At 44.1% G+C, this 16,845-nt stretch overlaps 1 protein-coding gene across 10 annotated transcripts in view; it reads right to left on the bottom strand.

Annotated features, from left to right (window-relative positions):
• Window positions 1-16,845, bottom strand: part of CASK (calcium/calmodulin dependent serine protein kinase) — a 363,612-nt gene that overhangs the window by 132,771 nt on the left and 213,996 nt on the right. For all 10 annotated transcript variants that reach the window (XM_075912872.1, XM_075912888.1, XM_075912881.1 and 7 more), the window contains 3 exons: window positions 12,872-13,047; window positions 11,304-11,426; window positions 4,578-4,661 (listed from right to left, as the gene is read on the bottom strand). In XM_075912872.1, the coding sequence (XP_075768987.1) occupies window positions 4,578-4,661; window positions 11,304-11,426; window positions 12,872-13,047 (383 nt within the window). The remainder of the gene's footprint in view (window positions 1-4,577; window positions 4,662-11,303; window positions 11,427-12,871; window positions 13,048-16,845) is intronic.

The following is a 16,845-nucleotide window of genomic DNA, read 5'->3' as shown; positions in this document are numbered from 1 at the left end:
AAGAACAGTAGCCTGGATAAAATAAAGTGGCAGGGAAAAAGTTGGTATAGTAATATAGTGAGGAGGTTGGCCCTTTCCGGTTGGGAGAGATCAAAGCTGGCTGGACAGGGCCTGCGCAGAGCCTGAGATAAGCAGACAAGTTTATAAGGAACTGCTCAGTAAAGCAGTGGGCAGTTGGGTCCTAACCAGAGAAGGTGCAGGACTGGTTCTCAGGGAGAAACACCATAGGAGGAGCAGTGCTGTACAGGCTCAGGGGAGTAGAGAGGGGCACTCTAGCCTGATACCTGCCAGGCTGTGGTCTTAATACAAGGGCCAAGAAGCAAGGATCAAAGGGAAGTGGTTCAGGGAGCATGAACAGTAAAGGGCAGTGAAGGAGGACAGGATGAGGCTGCCACCAGAAGCCCTGGGTTGAACTCAGTAGTGGGCAAGCCTGGATCTCACCCCCACCCCTTTGTCTAACCACACAGTGTGTGTCCTTTATACAATGTAGCTTGCCCCTGAGGTAACAGGGTTAGACTATGGGGCTACAGTTGTCCACGGTGGCAGGTATGAGACTGAGGACTGCTGAAACCCCCAGAAGGATGTGTGAATGGAGCGGTGTGCACTGCTGGAGAGCAATGAGCACGAAGAAGACAGCACAGTTCAGAAAGTGATGCAGGTCTGATGGTGGAGACATCTGAGTGGAGAATGATGATGGGTGAGACACTGGACAGAAGAGGGCACTCTACTGGGGAACAGAGCTAATTTCATGTGTGACCAGCAGGAGGCGCGACAGTGGTTGGTCAACCCCTGCTTATAAGTGTAATATAGTATTGAATGTACATAAACAATGTTAAGAGTATTTATCTCTATATTTTAGAAATGTATATCTCTGTCCATCCATCTAGGAGTCAGTTTGTTTAAGAACTCCTTCTAAACAGTAAGAGCTAGGACCGCCAAATTTGGTATGCAGTTTCCTCTTTTCCTAACTTAAAGCAAGGTGAGAGTTTGGTTCTGCCAGGATCTGCCTGGAATGGGACTGTTTTCCATAACAGAAATGCAGGGGGCTGATTGGAGGGATCCTAGACTACAGAGTGACCACTAAAGGCATCAAGGGCAGAGGCCATCTATACAGCAGAGTGATCATGGGGGGCAGTCACACCACCAAGGGTGGCCAGCTGGTGTCAGAGTGCCCACCCTCAGGATGGCCTGTACAACTCCTCCCTCACCCTCCCGCCCCGGATATGCCAGCAGGGCCAGCCTGCATGGCCCTCACCTATTTCGTACCTCCGGGACAAGCCAGGCAGGCAGGGTGTGCAGCCCCCCGTGACAGGGCATTTGCCCTGCACTAGCCCTTTAAGGGCAAAACCCCAGCCCTTGCTAACCAGGGCCCAGCTGGAGACTATATAAAGAAGGGCTCCTGAAAGGAGAGGAAGAACTGACTGCTGCTCTGGAGAGAGAGCAGTAGGGACTTGACTGCCAGGGAAGCAGGAGGCTTCCTGGAGGTAGAGCAGTGCTGGGGAAGGAAGGCAGAGCTGGGGAAGCTCCCAGGCTGCAGAGCCTGAAGCAAGGCCTGAGGATATTTGGGCTGTAGAGAGGCAGCCATGGTAGGCATGGACAGCAGGTCCACACCCCTTTGCTAGTGAGGAGTGGCCATTACAGACTGCAGTTTGTCCTTGAGGCAGGGGCTAGATGATGACTGGCTGTGGGTCACTGAGGCAAGGTAGGTTCAGGGGAACTGGGTATTCCCTGGGAGGAGAACAGGGAAGACCCTGGAGTGTGAGCAGGATAAACACCAAGCCCTGGAAGGAGGAGGCTTAGACACTGCAGTGGGTAGGGAGAGCTGCTGGAGGGCAGTGTCCTGAAGAGGGTAGTGAGAACCTGGGGAGACACCAGCTAGAGGGAGGCAGCCAGCCAGCCAAACAAGCTAATTCCCAGGACTGCAGGCTGGAGGCGTTATAGTGGTAAGTCTGCCCTGACACCCCCCCCTCTAACTCCGGGGGACCAGCTGGCACAGCCCCCCATTCCTAGCCCCAGGAGAAGCTGGAGGGCAAGTGTATAGCCTCCCCTGCCCCAGGGCAAGCCAATGGGTAAGGTGCACTGTCTCCACCATTCCAGGTCAACCTCAGGGAGAAGCCAGCAGCCACCCCTACTACCCTGCCCTGAGCCCTCTCCCCCTACCTTGAGCTCTCCCTTCTCCCACCCCTTTACCCCGATTCCTGCATGACACTTACTGCCCTGAGCCCCTCCTCAACCCCGCTCTAATTCCAGCACACCTACACCCTTCCCTTAACCCATCTGCACAATCCTCAACCCTCACTCATGCATGCACCCACTCACCCACATCCCCCAGCCCTCTACCCTGAGTCCCTCCTCAACCCCCCCCACCTTGACTCTTGCATTCTCTACATTGCCAGTCCCCTGCCTTAAAGGACCCAAGCAATACTGGGTCACAGTCCTCTAGTTGCCTAGAAAGTAAGGATCAAAACCCTTGTGTAGCCTGGAAAAATAGGTTGGTTTTAAAAACATGTTAACTAAAAAGCTTTAACTAATGCAATTTTAAATAGGACTTTGTATCTAATGTGGGCAAGATGTGTTTAATAACATGTTATCTGATCATAGTTAAAAAGAGGAAAGCTGCTAATTTATTCAGAAGCATGAGAACTATTTCAGCCATGGTTAGAATTATTCAAAACTTCCATAAGGAAACTTGTCAAAATTAATCTGATTTTGCATTTTGTTACAAACCCTACAATTGGCATGGATTTTCCAAAAGAACACACAAACATACCCAAATCTTTTGATGAACCTAGGCCAAATTTCATTTAAAAACCACTCCATGGATTTATAATCTTGAGTGGAAAACAACTGAATGCTTGGTTGAATCACAACATTCTTTTCCATATAGCTGGAAATTGTTCCTATGTATAATTAAAAGCTGAAGGGACATTCTTAAGAATACCTCTTTGCAAAGAGCTATAGCCTGCCCCCAGAAAAGCAAATCAAATTGTATTTGCCCCTTGTGAATGTTTTGCGGTGGGTCTGTTGAAGCCAGTTGAATGTTTATCCTTTGTTGATATTACAAGAAACAGAACAGAATAATATAGATAAAACTAAGAACTAAAAATTAAAATATCCTGGGCATAGGAGTAACTCAAAAGTGTATAAACCGGCGGTGATATTTTTCACATTTTATAAAAAACCCAGGAATCTCTCTATTCCCAACCACAGGAAAGACATTCTTCCTCCAATGGCAAAGAGTAAAGAATGGATGGCTATAGACCTGTGGAATCCAGCCTATAGTGAACTAGCCACACACACCTGGCCAAACAGCCACATTGTTCAAGCCAACTAGCCACATTCAATGGGCCAAACAGCCACATGGAGCTAGTGGCTAGCGTGTTGGACACCACAGCTGTAGACTGCAGCTTGATAAATGCTCCTGCCCAAAGGCTTAAATCACAATCTCAAAGGAGGTGTTCTAGAAATGTCTGCAGTATGTTATTGTAATGTTAAGAGCATGAGGATATAGGAACATGAATTATACTGGGAACCTAATGCAGACAACAGTTTTAGGGGGGAAGGAGAAGGAATGTTGCTAGGCTACCATAACCACAGAGAATCATCTATCAATGATTACCTATGAAAAAACCACTTTTTTAAAGAAGTCCTATTTCTGTGAACGAGACGAGTGTGTTATATTTCATCTATAATGCATTTGATTTGAGTTTGTCCCAAAATCTCATTTTAGTTCAATGAATAACAATATAATCTTTAGAAAACAAACAAACAAACCCCAAATAGTTTTGCAGCACCTTAGAGGCTAACAAAACAGAACATGTAGATGGTATCTGAACTTTTGTGGGTACAACCCCTACCCACGAAAGTTCCTGATACCATCTACAAGCTTTGTTAGTCTCTAAGTTGGCTGCAAGACTATTTGTTGTTTTTTAATTTTTTCGAGTTACAGACCAACAAAGCTACTCCTCTGAAGATAATCTAAATAAAGATATCTTATATTCAAGATAAACTGACAAATGATCATTGGACTAATTAATATTTGAGCTAATAATTCTGGATATTTCAGACTATACACGCTCAATTTTTAAATAAAACCAAGAGATTAAAATGAAGGGGACTAGCATCTGCAGCATGAGAACAGCAAACTAATCTATGCTAAATATCTATTTCCACTTTGTTTTATCTTTAACATAGAACTCTTGACTCATATTATAAGTCTGTAAGGTACAGCAAATATCAGAATGCTCCGAAGTGCCCCACATAGATTCCCCTGTTGTGCTCTAAAACATTTCTAGTGCATGTGTCTGGGTCAATATCAACTTATACTAGGTACCATGCAGACCGTGTATGTAGAGAGTACAAGGGGCACTTAAAGCACACCACTTTGGAGCACTCTATTATTATACCTTCCTAGTATGCCTTGTACCATATAAACAAGCCTTATGACACTTAATATGGGAATTCTTTCATATAGAATTAAATACCAGACTTCTTTTTTAATATTTTCAAAATTAAAAAAGCCCATACAAAATGTAATGCAATGCAATTATAGCTGTCTTATGTCAGATTCCTTTTACCTTTAGTTTCCTTCTTGCATTGAATTTCCTCAGTTGCTCTACTGTTTCTGGAAGATGAATCTTGTATGCATAGCGATCCCTCTCCTATAATAATAATAAAAATAATAATAAACACTAACTGTGTTCTGACAAAAGCTATTAAAAATTGGCCAAAATATGCATTAGATGCTAAATTATCACTGAACAAGTTGGGATTTGATTACTATGATGTAACTGTTAAGGAAACATTGAGGAACCATGATGCTTAGATTCCAGAATGGAAGAAAGGCAGTTGATGTGTTGTCAATTCCTGTGGCTTAAATCTATTGCCAGTTGACAGAATATTAATGGAACAAATTCTGCAAATGGCTGGGTGAGCATTTTTCCTAAATTTGTGAATTACAAAATAATCTGAGTTAAATAACATGAAATCCCCAATGTGAGTTGCTTCGCATATGCTGGATTTTATTTTTTCTTTCTGTACTTTGTAAATTTTCAACCGCAACAAAAAGAAAAGAGTATGAAAAAAATTATGCAATCTATTCAATACCAGAGATTAACTCTTAAAAGGTAGAACCTTAAAAAAAACCATATCTGATGCAATGTCAGAAAGAACAGTTACTTTCCTTTGTAACTGTTGTTCTTTGAGATGCATCACACCCCTTCCAATATATGTGCCCACACGATGCATGCATAATCGTCTGAAGATTTTTTTTCCCTAGTGATACCCATTGGGTTGGCTTCAGCGCCCCTTGTGGTGATGCCTTGCAGAGGTGTACTTATACCACTGCTGACCCAACTCCTGCTTCAGTTACTTCTTGTTGGAACAGTCCGAATGAGGGGAGGTGGGTGGGTCTGGAATGGACATGAGCAACATATCTTGAAGAACAGCAGCTAGAAAGGTAAGTAATCATTCTCTCTCTTTTGAGTGATTGCTCATGTGCATTCCAATATGTGATTTACCACAGTTTGTATGGAGGATAGATCAGACCTTAACTTGTTGCTGAGTGCAGTACAGCTCTGTTGAACCCCACATCATCCCAGGACTGCTGGGTGAGGGCGTAATGAGTTGTGAAGGTAGCTACTGAGGATGATGTAGCTGCCCTGCAGATGTCTTGATTTGGGACTTGTGTCGGAAAGGCTGCCACTGAGGCCTATGCCTGAGTGGAATGCCCTGTGATAGATGGAGCTGGCATCTTGGCCAGGTCATAGCACAGCTCAATGCATGCAGTGATCCAGGATGACAGGTGCTGCTATGTAATCGGGAGGCCCTTCATGAGGTCCACAATAGAGATGAAGAGCTACAGAATGGTTTAGTATGCTTGATAAAAAAGGCAAGAGCACACTGGGAGCATAGTGCCCTCCTCCCTATACACAGCATGTGGTTTTGGAAAGAAAACAGGGAGAAAAGTGTCCTGACTGACGTGAAAGAATGACACTACCTTCAGCAGAAAGGCGGGATGAAGCTGCATCTGTAATTTGTCCTTTTAAACAGGGCTCAACAAACTGTGGCAAAATCCACTCGCCAGCCCTGCACCACGCATGCACCATATCCGCATTGCGCATGTGCGTGCTGCCGGTGAATGGGGTGACCGGCTGAAATCTACTTGCCATGGGTGAATAGATACACGTATTTGTCAAGCCCTGCTTATAAAAACAGTATATGGAGGCTTGAAAGTAAGGGCTCTCAGTTCCAACACTCATCTGGCAGAAGAAAGTGTTACCAGAAAGGCCACTTTGTATGAGAGGTAGGTTAGAGAGCAGGTAGCTACAAGCTTGAACAAGGGCAGGGGGGAGAGGCATGAGCCAGGAGAGCACCAAGTTCAAGTCCCATAGCTGTAACAGTTGCCTCACCTGAGGGTAGACAAGCCAGACCCTTACAGAAATGATCCACTACCAAGTCCATGAAGAGGGACTTCACCCCTGGAAAGCTGAAATATTTTGATGTACAAGACAGACAGACTTTGGCATTTTAAGTGAAGGAAGTAGTCCAGGAGAAGGGAGCCGTGGTCTGTAGGGATGGGGAGGCATACCCTTATCAAAGCACCACAGAAAAAACCTCTTCCATTTAGCCTAGTAGAGGGCTTGCAGCTGCCCATTAAAGCCTCCCTGACCGAATCCAAGCACTGGTGCTTGAGGCAGTTTAGCCATGGAGCTTCCACACCATGAGGTGGAGTGACTCCAGGTTCCGGTGACTAGTCTGCCAAACTCTTGAGTCAATGGACTGGGAACCAGGGAGAGTGCTATGCGTCTGGCCACCAACTGCTTCGGGACTACAGCATAGTGAACCAATGTTGCTTCAATCATGCTGGGGCTATCAGTATGATTGCCGCTTTGTCCTATTGAATTTTGAGGATCATGGGAATTAATAGCCCTGGGGAGAAAGTGTATAGGTACTGCTCCATCCACAACATGTGGAAAGCATCCCACAGTGACCTGTAGCAATGGTCCTGAAAGAAGCAGACTTGTGGGCACTTCCTGTTCAGAAAGGCAGTGAAGAGGTCCACCTGGGGATGACTCCACTCTCAGAAGACAGAGAATCATGTCTGCTTGGAGAGACCACTCATGGGAGTGAAAGGATCAGCTGAGGCGATCTGCAACATCAATCTGCATTCCTGGAGGTTATGAGGCTTGCAGGTGATAATGTGAGAAATACAGAGGTCCCACAGGGCGATGGCCTCCTGCAAAGGAGACAGGAGCAAGCACCACCCTGTCGACCAGGATTGGGCAAAAGGGCTTCTGTGGCCTGGATCCAGTCCACCAATAGGGTTGATCTGGCCTGTGGAGGCCCTGATGCTCCCCTGTCCCCAGATCAACCACACCCTGGTAGTTGACTAAGTGCCGTGTGCCCGAGGGCAGGGAGTGAGAGACTTCACACTCTCACCCAGTCCCCAGGCTCTGATTGGTCTGGGGGTGGGGTGAGCACATGAAGTCTCCTCCTGCCTTGCAAGGGGTGTGACACTTCTAAGTGCCTCACGCTCCTGGCAGGGTGGGAGGAGACTTCGTGTGTTCCCCGCCACCCCCAAACCCTGATTGGCCCGGGGAGGGGGAGCATGCAAAGTCCTCTCCCATCGCCATGGCCCTGGACACCTAGAGGGAACTGCCTGTTCAGAACAGCTGGTGGCTCTCTCTGGGGAGCGTGGGGGCAAAGACTTCACAAACTCCCCCATCTCCAGACCAATCAGGGTCTGTGGGAAGGGATGCACGGAAATGTCCTGGCCCTACCTCTTCCGTGGCAGCCTGGGGCCACATCAGACATTTTTGTTCCCCAGTCAACAATTACTGTCCTTCTCTGGTGTAGATCGATATAAAACATTTCTGTGGTGTTGTCTGTCATGACCAGGATACACTTGCTATGCGGAACCAGAGCTTTCTTATGAAGGCACATAAATTCCCGAGGTCCAAGATGGGGGGCAGACCCTCTTTGGCCTTGGGAATAAGGAAGTACCAGAAATAACTCCCCCTTGCCGCTGAACTCCTGAGGAACCTACTCTATCGCAAGTGAGGAGCAAGTGCACCTCCTGGAGGAGAAGTTGTTCATGAGAAGGGTCCCTGAAGAGGGTCAGAGAAAGAGGTTGGTGGGAAGAGAGGGAGCAAAATTGGATAGAGTATGTGCTCAGGACCCAACAATCTGAGGTAATTTGAGTCCAGGCATGGTAAAAGTGGGACAGTCAGTTCCCAAAGGAAGGGGAGAGATCTGGGATAGTGTCTGGTGCTCTGCCCTCGGGCACATCCTCAAAAGTTAGGCTTAGACCCAGGAGGCTGCTTGGAGGCATCCTGGTGCTGTGTGGAAGAGGAGGTGCCCTCCAGTTATTGCACCTATCCCAATGGAGTCCCTGATCTCATCTGGGAGGGCCAGAGAAGAAGCGTGCAGGCTGTTGTGGTCTAAAATGCCAGTGCCATGGGGTGGGCATGTGGCTCCCTAGAGGTTTTGAAGTGATCCTAGAATCTTTTAGGCTATGGAAGCAGGAGACCGTTTTCTCTGCAAAGAGGCCAAAATTATCAAAGGAAAGGTCCTGTATTGTGTACTGAACCTCATCTGGGAGGCGGGAAACCTGAGGCCACAGAGCATGGCAAGCCCGCCCCAAGACCATACTAAAGGCAGTCAAGTCTACGGAGTCCAGGGCTGTCTGGAGTACCATCTTGAAAATCATGAGTCCCTCCTCCACCACTGCCACAAACTCCTGCTTCACCTCTTTGCGCAGTAGCTCCTGAAATTTGGGGAGAACATTTCAGGAGTTAAAGTCATAGCAGTTGAGAAGTGCCTGCTGGTTGAAAACATGAAGTTGGAGACCTCTAGTGGAGTACACTCTCTGTCTGCAAAGGTCCAGCCTCTTTATTCTTGGGTGTGAGACTTAGCTGTTCCTGGCACTTTCTATGATTGACTGTATTCACTACCACAGGCTCTGGAAAGTCCACTGACATCAGCCTCGATGGCCTTGCTCTGGGTGCAAGATTCAATGATGCCGGGGATAAGGTGCCTAGCATGGGCAGACTTGGCACCCTGCGGGCTGCCTCCAGAGTCTTGCTAGACCTCCTATAGAGATAGCAGCCCTGATCAGTCTGTCTCGTCTTCTTCTTAGGCACTGGCAAGTGATAACAGTACCACACTGAAAAGCCTACCGGGTGCGAAGGAAACTAGTGCCAGTGATCCTGTCACTCATCCTGGTGTGGCACCAAAGCCTGCCTCATCGATGCCTGTGTGCTACACGCCGAGGGAGTTGAGTCTTCAGCCCCATGACACAACTTATGTGCCAACTCCATCAGAAAGAGTTCAAGTTTCTGATCTTGTTCTCGTTTAATTCATGGCTTAAACCCTCTGCAGATATTGCACTTGTCTTACTGATGGCCTTCTCCAAAGCACTGTAGACAGGCAGCATGTGGGTCACCTCTGGGCATATATTTCCCACACTTAGCACATTTTTTGAAACTCTGGGGCCAATGCATATTGCACAGACTTCAGTAAACAAGTGGAGAGAGAAACTCCTGCAGAATGATTAACTATCTAAATGAACTAACAATGACTATCTACACTACAGAGAATTTGTGGAACAAAACACTAAGGAAGAACTACTTGCAAGGCAAGAAGTCAGACGATCCAACAACCATGATTGGCAGAAAGTAGGAACTGAAGAGGGTTGGGTCGGCATAGGTATCTATGCAATTCTGCAAGGCATTACCACAGGGGGAACTACAGCTGTCCTGCTAGAGAAAAGTCTTTTGACGATCGTGCATGCAGCATGCACACACAGTTATTGGAATGCACATGAGCAAGCACTAAAAGAAGAAATAATGGAACTTTTGCAGTTATGTCTGCTGCTCCCCATTCTTAACAATGTTCTTAAACACAACACAATTTGAATGCTTGAGCATCTGGCCAACTTAAAGCAATTAAATTATATGCATTACTGAAAAGACTAGAGAGACAGTCTTATTGATCTCTTTCAGTTTTAACATTAATTGGTAAAATGCTATTACACTACACTAACTTTAAAATGTTGGCCATTTCAGAATTTAAATACACAAATAATTATGATATAATTAACAACTGATCATACATATAATAGCTTGTGTAACTGCAGACTTCTTTCTTCATTACTGGTATGTTATTATCAAAAGTATTTGAATATATTACCATACAAGGTTATAATTCAGCTTTAATATAAGGAAAACAGATGTAGGCGCTCTGTCAACATTCATATTAATTAAAAATATATTCTGGAGAACCATATCATAGTCAGCATCATCTACCACAAACAACACTCACTCCAAATGCATGCTAATAATCTGTATATATCAGATGCTGCCAATGACGCATGGCTGTATTTGGTTAACAATGAGATTTTGACTCAGCAAAAGAAGGCTGAGTTGACCTTAGTAAAGCAGATATGAGAAGACTGAATTAGGGAGTGCCACTCCAGACTTATACTTGGAAGTATCTATTACAAACTCAATTTTGCCTCTTCTCATCTTTCTAATCTTCTTACTCAACTTTAAGTTCACAAAAGAAAATCATATCAGCTTCAAAATGTGCAGATTAGCAGTAGGTAGGGGCCAATGTAATTTTTTTGGCCAAATTTCTAGGGATTTGGACAATACGGTTCCACAAATCTAATTTTCTTTTGACCACAACCACAGAAAACAAATCACAAAATAGAAAGAGAGCAATAAGACTTTGTTAAACAGATTCTAATTAGTACCAATGCCCAGAGTCAAAATGTATTAACTTCGGAATGTGGAACCACTGCTACGGACCTCCAGCTCTCATGCTTTTAACATAGGATGTCCTAGAGAGTCTTCTAGAGAGCTCTGCTTACATTGTCCCCAAGCCCCCACCTTTCTTTGAAGAGACAGGCTTCAAAATGTAACTTATGACTAGCAAGATTTTTCAGTGGACAAACATCTTTTTGGGTCACCTGCAGGGAAAGGAGGAAGAGATGGAAGACAAAGCTTCTAAATTTCACATGTGATTTGGCCCGCTGGACTTCAGGAAGGGAACAAAGACGTGGGAATGCTCCCAAATCATCTTCTACACAGCACAATTCTCTACATCCTACTGGACTCTTAAGGTACATTAAGGGACTCAATTCTGGAAGGGGTCAAACACTCAGATTGGGATCCGCTAAAGCAATTAAGCATGTCTAAATGTTTCTGTAACTTGATAACTGATTTGAAGAGGAAAAAAAACCAATTACATATTTTTGAAGATATGAACTTTTGAGCTGATACGTTGTTGGCTTTATTTACCTTCAGCCAAGGATGATTCAGTGCCTCATAAACTGTTATCCTTTCAGCTGGATCCAGCATAAGCATGCGACGTACCAGATCTTTGGCACTTTCAGAGATATGGCTCCATTGCCTGGGATTCATCTGATTTGCAAGTGAAGAAAAAAATTAAAGCCAGTGACAGAGTATGTTACATAATTCAGTTATTCTGTACAATGAGCAACTTTCTGTACAATGAGCAAGGTATAAGGTTAGGTGACACTGGTACTACCATCAACATTTTATTACTATAAGTGTTCATAAGACTTGTGCACCATTAAAAATAAATATATGCTAGCATGTGAAAACCAAAACATCACGTACAGTGCTTGATGATTATACTACTGGTAATATGGTATCTATTTTTCCACCTACTTTTTTTGCGTAACATTTCCCACAAATCACCCTTCCCTGAACAAAGCAAAAGTAATTATGCTTTGTTTGTGAAAATGAAATGGATGAGGTGAGAAGCTTAGCAGTCACTGTACAACACACTTAAGTTTTGAGCTCCTGGATCTAAGTAAAAGGGAAATCAGTGGTCCGTCCAACACTGTGGTTCTTTGGAATGGAGAGGACCTTGTGGACAACTGCTCTTTCCAAAAGGCCAGTTGAAGATTTAAAGATTTCAGGAGACTTTTCACTATTTCATTGCAGGTAGAATTTCATCCAGAATTGAGAGCAGATATATCAAAATCATTTAGACAAATGTATACCTTGATGTCACTTTTTAGAGTCAGTTTGTAAGTAAAACCACACTAAGCTAGCAACATGCGAAGTTTTGTATAGCATAAACACTAGGGATATTAAATTGCATTTAATCAGCTAATCGAGTTACTTCATTAGTCGATAAGGGGGGAAACTGCAGAACTCTGCTCCTGTGTCTTTTAGATGTATTAAGAGCTGACAGGCTCTTAACACATTTAAAAGACAAAGGCATAGCGGGAGGGGGGGACTGGGCACAAGCCAAGAATCAGCTGTCCCAACTCACGCCTGGGTCCCAGATGCTGCACCTCTGCTTTTTAAATGTATTAAGAGCTGCCAGACCATTGATGGCCCACAGACCATGAGTCTGAGGCCCCTACTATATTGTATACTACAAATGGTAGTATATAATGTATACTATTTGTAAAACTAAGATAACCAGATATTTTAACTCATTTAAGATTGTTCTTTAGCTATGTTTAGTATTTAGAACTACAACAAACATGAGAACACAGATAGTAAATACTGCAATCCTAATCACAAAAACATGTATGCATGTAAGTAGTTGTACTCATAAAATCAGGGCTTAAATTTGATGTTAATTTAGCTACTTAATCTAATAAATGATATGGTAATCTAAATGCCAGAGACTGGTAAACATATACACCATGAAAAAATGAATCAATAATGATATAATTATCTCTATTTGCACATAGAAAGCGGTTGTCTTGTAGAATTTTGCTAATTTCCATCAGGCTAATTAGCAGCCAAAATATAGAAACAACTTCCAGAAATTTTTATAGGAGTTTTAACTCAGTGAAAAAATCATCATGCATATGGTCATTTACCTTATATTTTCCTTTAATAATGCCTTCAAATAATCTTTCCTTGGTTCCATAAAAAGGCAAACAGCCACTTAGTAGAATAAAAAGGATCACTCCACAACCCCAAACATCTACAGGCTTCCCATAGGGTTCTCTTTTTACTACTTCTGGGGCCATAAAATGAGGTGTTCCTACACGTCCTAAATGGAAATAGAAGCAAAATTGAGAGTCATATATTTCAAATATGAAAAGAAAACTGAATAGGAAAGAAATCAATCTGCATTAAACTAAAACAAGTTTTAATGTAGAGATTTATTCATGGATTAAACCAGGGGTTGGCAACCTATGGCTTAGTACAGAACCAAATATGGCTCACAGTTTGAGCTCAGCCTCCCCTCCTTCGCTCCTCCTGTAACACAGAGCCTGTGCAGATGCTCCAGCCTCATGCTCCCCCGACCTTGCAAAACTGAAGCGCCGGCGTCCTGTGTGGGGGAGGAGGGGCAAGAAAACCCTGAGCCTCGCTGCCCCATCGGGGAAGAAGCAGAGCTACACGCAGCTCTGCACACTGTCATTCCCCCAGCTGGGGGAAGGAGAACAGCAGTGAATGGACAAACACTCTGCCTGGAGGCTTTTCTTCATTGCTTCCATTAGCCAGATTCCAAGTTATTTATTAGTTCTCTAAATAGAAGAACTAGAGGACACCAAATGAAGTTAATGGGTAGCAGGTTTAAAACTAATAAAAGAAAGTTCTTCACACAGCTTGTAGTCAACCTGTGGAACTCCTTGCCAGAGGAGGCTGTGAAGGCTAGGAGTATAATAGAGTTTAAAGAGAAGCTAGATAATTTCATGGAGGTTAGGTCCATAAAAGGCTATTAGCCAGGGGATAAAATGGTGTCCTTGGCCTCTGTTTGTCAGAGGCTGGAGAGGGATGCCAGGAGACAAATCGCTTGATCATTGTCTTCGGTCCACCCTCTCTGGGGTACCTGGTGCTGGCCACTGTCGGCAGACAGGATACTGGGCTAGATGGACCTTTGGTCTGACCCAGTACAGCCGCTCTTATGTTCTTATGTTATGTTCCTGGAATCCCAGAAGAGTTACGTGACCGGAGACCTTGAACCTCAGTCCTCCCTGCCCTACTCCACCATGGGACTGGAGCACCAGGGGAGTGAGGTGTCTCAGCTGGGGGCCACATCAGTGAGGGTTGGAGGTTTTGGAGGTGTGTGGTTTGTGGGTTTTTTTTGGTGCTTCTCTCTTGTTCGGTCCCCGACTCATTTTTCTCTGGGTTCATGGCTCATGACCCAAAAAAGTTCTGCACCCCTGCCATAAAGAAAGACAATGTTGCAATCTTTTCTGTTGGACATAATATTTTACTTTATTTAGAATTAAGTTTGGAAAACTAACATGAGAAAGTTAAAGTGCTTAATCAGTTTAATAATTTAAATTAATATTTCCTGTCTCACTGGTCAAATCAAACTGTTCTCTCTAGCTGCAGCACTAGCAAAATGACCCTAATCCAGCCCCGATCCCAGCTGTAGGAGGGGCTGGTGGTGGCCTCCCTCCTGCTGCAGCATGGGTACTAGGGGAGGCCAGGATCCAGCTGCAGTGATCCTGGTCTAATCCCTCGTCCATCCACTGCTGCCTGGGTGCAGCAGCTCAGCCCCAGCTCGGTATGGTAATCTGGCCCCAAGGCACCCCACATACTCTGCTTCCTACCTTGCCTCCTGCACCTCCCACAGACCTCAGTCTCCGCCCTGAGTCCTTCATACACTACAACCACGACTCTTGCACCCCAACATCCACAAACTGTGCCCCCAGAAGCAGAAGTCCCATTAAATAAAGTGTGTATCTTTCATTTATGCTGTTATTAATCATCTTGTCAATCAATAATATTAAGTTGTATATTTTCAGTCATGCAAATGGGCTTTCTTATACTGGCTCTCTATTGACCACTGGTTCTGAATTTTGATGCAGTTTGGCTCTTTGGACTGAAAAAGTTGCTGACCCCTTGATTAAACAGTTTTTTTAGACAATGTTTTTCTTTTTCTGTGTTCATTATTTGTGAAATGTGTCACAAATAATGGAGTTGGAGTAGTCCCTTATTTCTCTGTTCCTTCAATACATTGGGTAAAATATTTACCTACATTCCAAAAATGCTCTGAAATTAAAAGGTCATTTAAAAAAGCTTAGATATCCTTGGTGAGTTGTGCTATATAACAAGCATCTGACAGCCTTGATGAGCAAAACTATTTATCCACAGAACACATACAAAGGAAGACTTTCACCCTAAATACCTCAAAGTTTATTAATTTGATTTGGAGCAGCCACGTCTAGAAACGAGATGGCTGCTGAGGCGCCACGTCCTTGACCTTTTCACTGAAACTTCCAATAAAGGCATGAAACTGAGCCTAATGTTTTGTGGTATGGACTTTGTCCACGAAGACTTATACCGACAACTCTCATCATTTGCGAATCTTTTGGGTGCAGGTTTGAACTAGTGGTTAAAGAGAGGACCATTCAAATAATTATTTTTATGCTTAACATATCTGAACTTTCAAGAGAGTAAAAACCTGAAGCATGTTTCTTAGGATTACTTTTGCTCAATAACTGACATATTCAACTAAACAAAAGTAATAAAATGCATTTTGTTGCCCTCTATACATTCATCCTCAAATGGTCTGCGTTGCGAAAGAACTACAGAAGAACTGCAAATGTAACTTGCCAACAATAGGAGTTTTTTCTGTACTGTATGAGCTGCCTTAGGACTTCACTGGCATCTTGGAAAATCATGAGTTGATTGACAGCTGTTACCACCATCAGATGTATCATTATTTATGTGCCCAGACTCAATTGTGATAGAGTCCAAAAGCCCAAGTCAGGCCCATAGTGCTGGCCACTATACAAACACAGATGAAAGGATGCTCTCCACCCCTCAGAGATTACAACCTATAGGACTCAACTGCTACTACCATTTAATGCTACAGCTTATGAAAGGACTGCTTTTTCCTGGGCACCCACAAGACAAGAAAACACCAGGGATATGCCTTAAATTGGTTTTACAATTTTATAAATAAACAAATCTAAGAACTGTCTGGCACTAGTTTGTCTAATTCAGGTCATCCTGCCTTAGTATTCTATTCCATCTGTTCCCAGTAATCTGATTTCAGCATCACTGGTGGGATTCTGCCTTTGTATGAGGACTAAGATATGGTGAAGAGGGTGCTGTTTCCTCACTGTCCCAGACATTAGGAACCCCAACCTCACTTTATTTCAATGCCTTCTTCTAATTTGTTTCCAATTACGATTTATCAAGGAACTGGAGATCCTAACTGAATGATTACTTGCATGGGGCATGTGACAACTTGTAATGAAATTAATTTTATAATCGAACCCACCCACCTGGTCTCCAAGCTGCTGAGAGGAAGGTGAAAAACCCTCACCTTACCCAGGCCAATGTGGTAGTAAGGGAAAAATTCCTTCTCAGCCTCCAAAAAGAGACTAGCACCCAAAGCAAAACCCAGAAACGTAGCCTACTCTAATCCTAATAGGAGGGAGAGGGGAAGTTTTACTTCTAGTGCAGACTGGTGCCCCAGGACAGGGGGAAAGGCTTTTAAACCCTCTACTGAGGTACATGGGTGTGAATAGATTTATCCTGCACTCATCTGCCAAACCAGTTAAATCAACAGAACCCCCATCCTTTAGACCACAAGGACGGAGGGTTATGTGGAATCCTTAAAAGGGTCAAGGGTTTTCTTTCTCCTGCTGGCCCAGACTAAGCTGCTCCACCTCTGAGGCTGTAGGGGGAAGCATTTATGGAGTCCAAGATTACCAAGCTGCTTAGGATCATATGAATTTTTCCCCGATCCATAGCAGAGAATATTAGTGCTAGTAGTTACACTGCTTATAGGAGAGCCTCCTTCAGCTTAATATTAGAACTACTTGGACAAGGAGGTTATTTACCTGTAAATGGAGGTTCTTTGAGATTTGTAGTTCCTGTCTGT

Source organism: Pelodiscus sinensis, chromosome 1 (assembly GCF_049634645.1).
Source record: "Pelodiscus sinensis isolate JC-2024 chromosome 1, ASM4963464v1, whole genome shotgun sequence".
Taxonomy (NCBI): domain Eukaryota; kingdom Metazoa; phylum Chordata; order Testudines; family Trionychidae; genus Pelodiscus; species Pelodiscus sinensis.
The sequence above is the reverse complement of the archived record's forward strand: the minus strand, read 5'-3'. Positions and strand labels throughout refer to the sequence as shown.